This window comes from Diadema antillarum, unplaced genomic scaffold (genome assembly GCF_040938485.1).
Source record: "Diadema antillarum isolate AM-2024a unplaced genomic scaffold, OU_Dant_1.0 scf00000083, whole genome shotgun sequence".
Classification (NCBI taxonomy): domain Eukaryota; kingdom Metazoa; phylum Echinodermata; class Echinoidea; order Diadematoida; family Diadematidae; genus Diadema; species Diadema antillarum.
In genome coordinates this window covers 951,169-959,891 of record NW_027270972.1, presented here as the reverse complement: position 1 = coordinate 959,891, position 8,723 = coordinate 951,169, and the positions used below count along the sequence as shown (strand labels likewise).

The window sequence follows — 8,723 nt, the reverse complement described above, 5'->3', positions numbered from 1 at the left end:
GCACTGCACCTCCATGTATACGATAATCATAACAAGTATGGTATCATTTTAAAGAAAATTAAACAATCTTTCTGTGGTACTAAGCACAAATGAATCATTTCTAAGGAAAGACGAGAAATGATTGATCAAATTCAGATTTCCAAACTTTTTTTTTGAAGGGTTTAGTTGCCAATGCTACAAGCCACGTAGTATTGCCACCGGATCCAATAGTGTATTCAAATAAATGTTCTGAACATTGCTTCTATTATCACAAGGATATAGAAAGATCGGTACTCACAAAACAACACACCCAGGGGGTGTTTCATGAAGCTGTTCGTGAAGTTACGAACGACTTACGAACAACTGGTGATCAGATCTTGTGCTGAATGATAGAAATTCTGATAAGCAGAGCACATCAGAACTGCTAACCAGTCGTTCGTAAGTTGTTCGTAACGAAGCGAACAGCTTTATGAAACAGGGCCCCAGACTTACAATATATATATATATATATATATATATATATATATATATATATATATGTATATAAACAATGTGTATATATACATATATACATATACAATGTGCATATATATATATATATATATATATATATAATAGTGTGATGATGCTGATATTCCTACCGCACGCCTCTGTCACCTTATTAAAAAAGTGAAATTATAGTTGAGACAATGTAGATAACATGCGACATCTTCTCTCATCTACATTGTCTCAACTACATATATATATATATATATATATATATATATATATAACGTGAAGCGGGCTTGGCCTTGTACGTGGTGGGTGCTGCATTATCTTTGGGTATATGTGTCACGGAAGAATGACTCGCAGACGTTGCAGTGATGTTCACTATGGCCTTTATTTCCCAAGCTTTCGACTGTGTAACCAGCCTTTTTCAAGGGCTTTTAAGGCGTTGGGATTTGCTTGCTGTGTGTGGTGTGGTGTCAGAGGGATATATATATATATATATATATATATATATATATATATATATATAGCTCTCTGGGAGATATTGGGGAAATCTCATAGACCGAACATTAAAAAGGAACTTTTTAATGTTCCGAAGGACCGAAGATTTCATCTAATTTCCGGGAAAAATAATTACTTTAATCCGTGATGAACCCCCCCCCCCCCCACTTGACACACACTAAAAATTTTACCAAAGGATCTATAGTGCACACCATTAAAAGACACGCACATCTTGATATAAACACACTTTTTTTTTTACTCGGTGTATTAAAGCACAATTACATGTATGTCCCAATCCCTTCATATGGGTTATCATAATGAAAAGAACAATTAATATGTAGATATGCCTCTGTTTGAAAGTACAAATCAATCACTGACGATGATCATAAACAAAAAAAAAAATTTCATATTATATGTAAGTTTGATAATGAAATACCATAACTAGGTAAAGACGTAGACATACATAATCAAAGTGAGTAACGATTCAGAATCTAATAACTTAAAACAAAAGAACAAAGACCCGCACTCCCCCCCCCCCCCCCTCAAAGAAAAGCGCTTTTCGACTTCTATACTCTTTGAACTGTAGCAGGATAATACTTCCTGGGGAAACAGGCATGACAGGGAAGAGATATCACATATCCCTATGGGAAAAACCAGAGAAAACTAATAATAATAATAATAATAATAATAATAATAATAATAATAATCGTCATCATCATCATCATCATAATACTACTACTACAATATACTACTACTAATAATATATACTAACAATAACAATGTCTTATTTATCCACGGTATAGACCCTTCAGTGTTACCACTGCTCTACCAGAGGGCCCTGCCATTATTATTACCCTAGCGTTTCTAAGTACCCATTTATACACCTGGGTCGAGAGGGACATGGTGGTTAAAAATATCTTGTCCAAGGACGCAAAGCACTGGGCGGGAATCGAACTCGGGTTTTCCGATAGGCAGTCGGGAGTCTTATCCACTAAGCCACATATCGCCCCTACGAAAGCAGTTTGTATGATATTCAGACCTTCGTATTTCAGTGATGCACTTCTAATTTATTTCCGTTAATGGATATATGATCTTTCTTTTCCTAATCATATGTTCGTTGTGACCTTTGCCTATTACATTATGAACTTGAATATAAAAATGACCATATTATTACATCATTCGATTTTATGAAAGTTTCTTGTGGACATTTAAATGTATATGTTGTCAATCTGTATTTCTACTTATACTGGCCCAAAATACTTCACGACTTACAACTCTGTTATGGCAATTCCAAAATACGGAAGAATAAGTTTTTGAGTTTTGATTACAAAGGGCACGTAAGTTATCAACAAAGGACAAGAATTTGAATTTTAAAACTGCTTGTTTGTAAAAATCACCCAGTGAAGTAATGTGTATGAAAAATTATAAACAAGCGTCTATCAGGTTTCATAACCAATGAAACTTGGTCAATCAGACCAAAAAAAAAAAAAAAAAAATGTCACGAAATATGTTTTTGTCTTTGTGCACAATCCATTTTTTATTTCTTTATGGTTTACGCAGCAAAAGCGAAAAACAATCCACAAATCAACAACAACAAGAACAAAGTATCCGTCGAACACCCGTACTTGTACAGATCAAGCTGATCATTCCGAAGTCTTCATCGCAGCTATGTACTGCTCAGCAGTTGGATCGCGGAAGAAATCTAGCCCTCCCGATTTAGCTCCAAAGACTGGATGGCGCAGTGGGGGTTTGGGATCTTCTACGATCTTCATGAACGTCGCAACTACGTCTTCCATCGGTACTATGACACCCTCGAGGACTTCCGCGTTTTTGGCCGCCTTCGCTTGGTCGATCTCGCTCCCGGATTCACCAGTCCCCACTTTTTGGAGACTTTGGATGATTCCGTCCAAGAGAGGTGTTTGTACACCCGCTGGCTCGATCACACACGGCCTGTAGTAAAAATAGAATAGTTCTTCCCTATATGAGATAATAGTCGATGGAAGTTTCGGGATTAACGCCTGAGATGGCAACTATTACTCTTTGAGGCTTTTAGGGGTGTCTAGTGTTGGTAGTTTGAATTTGATAACTAGTAATGTATGGGAAAAGAAGAGTTCCTAAATTCAATGTTAAGATTCTATCATGTTTGTTTCCACTCACCAAATATTGTAGGCTCTCGCAACGAGAGCGAAAGACTCAAAGAATCCTTCTACAGCAAACTTGGAAGCAGCGTAGAGCTCTCCATGCATGGCCCCTGAAATTAAAAAGAATTGTGGATTTGTCAAACCCTGTAAAATGTTATTTTTTACCCCCGACATTTTTACCTTTGACATTTTTACCTCTGAAGTTCTTACTTCCGATATTATTATCTCTGACATAATCTCTGACATTTTTATCAACGACATTTCTACCTCTGACATTTTGACCTTTGGCATTTTGACCTCTGGTCTCTTTACCTCTGACACTATATTCCCCTCTGACATTATCTCTGATATTTTCATTCCCAACATTTCTACGTCTGATATTTCTACCACTGACATTTTAGTCTGTGATATTCTTTTTTTTCCACTGACGTTTTTTCCTCTAACATTTTTTGCCTCCTGTATCTTTACCGCTGACATAACCTCTGACATGTTTATCCCTCTGACATGATCTCTGTCATTTTTCATGCGCGATATTTCGGGGTCATCCCACTAGACCGACACCCACGAGTCATACAGCCCACGAGTTCGACATTAAAAACAGGTCCATGAGTCATACAGCTCACGAGTCATACACCCCATGAGTTCGACACTAGGCAAATAAAGCCCATGAGTTCGACACTAGATAAAAACAGCCCACGAGTTCGACAGATACAACACGGCGCGTAATGTGTCGGTCTCATGGGCCTTGTTTGCTTAGTGTCGGACTCATGGGCTGTATAACTTGTGAGCTGTATATGACTCGTGGGCTGTATGACTTGTGAGCTGTATGACTTGTGGGCTGTATGACTTGTGGGCTGTATGGCTCGTGGGTGTCGGTCTCGTGACGTACACCCGATATTTCTACCTCTGACATTTTTACCTCTGAAAATGTTATCTGGCATGGGGAAGGAAAGGTGGTCACCATTTCCACCTATGTAAACAAAATAGGTCCTACTCTGTGTCTTAAAGTGTATAGCATTTGCTGGGTAAGGCCTCGTGCCCTTGTACAGATGTTTGAGAATAACAGTTAACAGTTAAAAGTTAAAACTCCAAACCTGGAATCCATCACGTTTAGAATATAGTGTGACAGGCAGTTCATGACATTTTCTGACGTTTTTTATAATTTTGCGCTATAGGTAATGGACATAATAAACTGTCCAACACACTGTATGGTAAACAATTCAATTTGAAATCGAAAAAAAACCCCGGACGAATATATCCTTAATCCGCTTATCGAAGTAGGTAGTTTATGCCTGTGTATTTTGTTTCCTTACTTTCTTGCTTGGTGAAAAAATACGTTACTTGACCACAACACCGTCTTAGAAAAACATGTAGCAAAGACAACAAAATCGCTATCATTGTTGTCTTTACCAAGTACACATAACAATAGTGAGATGTATGGTAATATCATAATATATGTCAGTACCCCGTTATTTCATTTTCGCCCTGAGACAGTTTTCATCTAATAATGTATAAATCTTTAGTTGTACAATGTTTGTATCTTTTTTATGCCTCCGCTACGACGGGTCGCCGGAGGCATTATGGTTTCGGGCTGTTCATCCATCCGTCCTTGCGTCCGTAATCAATTTTGTGGACAGCGTAACTAAAAAACCGTTTGAGGTCTTATGATAAAACTTGGCATGTATAAGAGTTGGGCCTCTCAACCTTTGGGTGCACATGCTCATGGTCAAAGGTCAAAAGGTCAAGATCAAATGCTCAAAAATTTCCCCCATATCAATGCAATGCCTGGAGATATTTTCATGAAACTTGGTGTATACACGTACTACCAAATACAGATTATCCAGATATGAGGTCATAGGTCAACGGTCAAGTAAAAATTTTACAATTTCCCTTTTTTTTCCCCATATCTCGCAAATGGCTCAAGGTATCGTCATGGAGCTTAGTAGGCCTACATATGTATGTACTGAATTGCAGCAATTATCTAGGAAATTTGGGGATCACGGGTCAAAGGTCAGGCGGTCAAAGGGCATGGTCAACTCCTCAATCTTCACTATTTCCCTCATATTTATGCAAAGCCTGCAGGATTTTTCTTAAAACTTAATACATGCATGTATTCCCAATAGAGATTCTCTTGGAAGTTTCTTGCCAAAAGGTCAATGGTCAAGTAAGAATGCTAAATTTTACTTCTTCCTCCATATCTCGAAAGAAACTCAAGGTATTTTCATGAAACTTTGTAATCATTGATGCATGTTCTATACCTGACAGTGATTCTCTTGGGAATTTAGGGGTTATAGGGTCAAAGTTCAAGGGTTAAAGGCCAAGTGAAGATACAGATAATAGAATAATAGAATGACACATTTTCTTGATACCTTGAAAATTACTCTATGCATAAACTTATAAAAGGGTCAAAATTCAAGTGAAAATCCTCAATATCCCAAATACCTGCACTCTTAGGCAATATAGCCATCCGGAAAAGTCCATCTTCATAGACATGTTGACTAAGTGAATGCAGCAACATAAGTGAAACCTATCAGTGAGAGTTTGAGGAAAATTGGACAATCCGTTCAAGAGTTATGATTTTTTGAATTTTCTACTCTGTCACTGCTGGATGAGTAGACTATTCCAGTTTGTGATGTCACATGTGTAGAACGACATGAAAAAAAAAATATGTAGAAAACTTAACATATTTTCACTTTCTTAGCATAGTATAAGAGAATTTGACTCTCCTTTTTCAGAAGACAGGGGAATAATATTACCCTTAACATATACGCCAGTGACAAGTCGAGGAATCTTTCACTCCCCCCCCCCAAAAAAAGATAACATTTTGTGAAATTCTCTTTATAGTTTCCTTATATCGTATACGCATGTGACATCATGCACTGTAGTAGTCTTCTCATCCAGCTGGAGTGACTGTGCAGATACTTTAAAATTTCATAACTTTTGAACAGATTGTCCGATTTTCCCCAAATCTTCACTGATGTGTTCTACTAATTTTGCTGCATTTACTCAAACCACATGTATATAAAGGTGTACTTGTCCTTTAATCCTAGTTCGAGGAAAGTGAACATTCATCACATTAGTGACAAACCAGGCATTTTAATATTTTCCAGTTACAGCGTGTGAAACTGGCATCACACATCGTCAGAGTTTGTTCTATAGACCTATTGGAAGAACCATATGCACTATGGCCGAGGTATACCAGTCGCCATACCGAAGATAAGCGTTAGCTCACAAATAATAATGATTATAATGATAGATTATTTCGATTCGCCACGGAGAGAGGGGAAGAGGGCAAACTCGTATACTTTAAACGTATCACTGTATATAACCTTATGTCAAACTTGTTTTGTAACACTGTACTGTATTATTTGTATGCCTATGCACATAGTAACATAGGAATACAGGCATTATCACATGCTTTTATCATCTATGAAGAAACTTATATATATATATATATATATATATATATACGTGCATATGAGTGTTTATGCGCGTCACTCGTGTATAATGTTTAGCCTACATTGCATAGTTGTGTGGACGCGCGCATTTTTGTACAATGCATTAATAGTGGGGCAGATATGTGAAAAAAATGTTCACATCCGGCGGAAAGTATGAAATTTTGCACATAGGGGTATTTTGGGGTGCTGATTTCAAAAATTGCCGGATCCAAGAGATCTGGCCTCGGGGTCTGCCGCCATTTTGAATTCCAATATGGCCGCCGTCAGAGATCCCTATCTTCAGTTCTGAATGACATAAGCCATTGGAATTTGATACGTAAAAGCATGGTGATATGGTAACTTCAATAACAGACTTATTTGACATGTCTGACAAGCTGCACGGCAGCTAATTTGAATTTTCTTACATAGTTACCATGTTGGAATGCTGAAAATCTCTATCTTGGCTTTGTAAATTAGGCTACCTGATTAAGCGCGCGTTTGTAACTGATTGAGTGCGCGGTGCTGTATTTACATTGTGACGTCAGTGACAGGCGCATTATGCTTCATTTTTGCTGCACTTTTTGGCATGCCCGTGAATGTTAGTCGTGATATTTGTCTTCACAACCATATTTGGAATTCAAAATAGCGGGCATTGCGTTTGTCAGACACATCACATTAGTCAATTCTTAAACTCAGTATGTTGATATACTTGTTTGCACCTAATTTCAGCGCCACTCACCACTTAGAACTCGAGATAATGATTTTGAACATTTCATCGAGGCGGCCATATTGGAATTCAAAATGGCGGCTATTCGATGTTTGTCAGACATTTCAAATTAATCTGTCATCAAATTCAATATGTCAAAACGCTCTTGTGTACCAAGTTTTGGTACCACAGGTCATTCAGAACTGAAGATAGGGATCTTTAAATTTGTTTTGTGATGGCGGCCATATTGGAATTCAAAATGGCTGCCGACCCCGTGGTCAGATTCCTTGGATCCGGTAATTTCTGAAATCAGCGCCCAAAAATACCCCTTTATGGCAAATTTCATACTTTCCGCCGGATGTGAGCATCTCGACCAATTTTTGTTACATATCTGCCCTACTATAGATGTTTCAATGTAAAAATTGATACGATAACTTACAGGGTGAATAAGTGAGGCATTTTATATCTAAAGAGGTATACCAACCATGCACGCCGTACAGGCTCGTAACCGAAATGATTTTTCCGGCCATCCGACGCTTCATGTGTGGCAGCACCGACTGGGTGCCCCAGTCGAATGGTTCCAATTGTATTGACGTTAAAAGCGAGGTCTACTTGCTTCCGTGAAATCTGATCAACCACGCCGAATACTTGAACACCAGCAATATTCACTGAGAGATACAGAAGACAACAACACCAAAGCAAAGCAAAAACTATCACCGAGGGGAAAAAATCAATAAACAAATAAAAAATTTCAATGATTAACAAGCTCTAAAGTCTTCACGATTATTAGAAAGATTTATGTTCAATATGATGATTTACATTTATATGGCGCCATGTATTTGCTTTGTCAAAAGAAAAAGTCAATCATAATAAAAATAATGTGTATGATGATTATTGAATTAACATCTTCAACCTTCTTGTTCTTAATGCAACTGAGTGACACATTGTCACTCATCGACGTACACACACACCATCACCAATGAACACCAAGTGTTCAGTGTTTGAATTATAGCCATGATCTCATTCCTGTCGTTAAGTTTCTATTTGAATAAATATCTACTGCATGGACTTTGTCACTGGGAACCAACATAGGATTATAGGGTAAACATTTTTTTTTTCCCCAGGCTATTTGTTTTATTTTTTTCCCCTGTCGAGGAGGATACCAAAACCGTTCGTGATGGATAATATGAATTTCTTCCTTACCTGACTTTGAATGTTAATCATGGAACTATTCATTCTTGTTCTACCAACTTTGAAGGTATGATGGTTGCCCGCTTCCACTATTAACAGGTGCATAGAAAGCAACAAGTCCTCCCCATGTTTCCCAGGCGGCATACATTGCGTGTAATTCCATCCCAATTAAACTTCGACGAAAAAGGAGTATTGTAGGGAGGGCATAACGATCCTTTATATATATATATATATATATATATATATATATATATATATATAATCATATATAATATACAC

The 8,723-nt window shown here is 37.6% G+C and overlaps 1 protein-coding gene across 1 annotated transcript; it reads right to left on the bottom strand.

The window, feature by feature from the left end:
• Positions 1-2,373: 2,373 nt before the first annotated feature.
• Positions 2,374-7,877, bottom strand: LOC139717835 (retinol dehydrogenase 8-like). The gene is made up of 3 exons (XM_071629332.1): positions 7,738-7,877; positions 3,127-3,220; positions 2,374-2,919 (listed from the first exon to the last, which is right to left on the bottom strand). Exons 1-3 carry the CDS (start codon positions 7,793-7,795, stop codon positions 2,613-2,615), a joined length of 459 nt encoding a protein of 152 aa, XP_071485433.1. The 5' UTR covers positions 7,796-7,877; the 3' UTR covers positions 2,374-2,612.
• Positions 7,878-8,723: the final 846 nt, after the last annotated feature.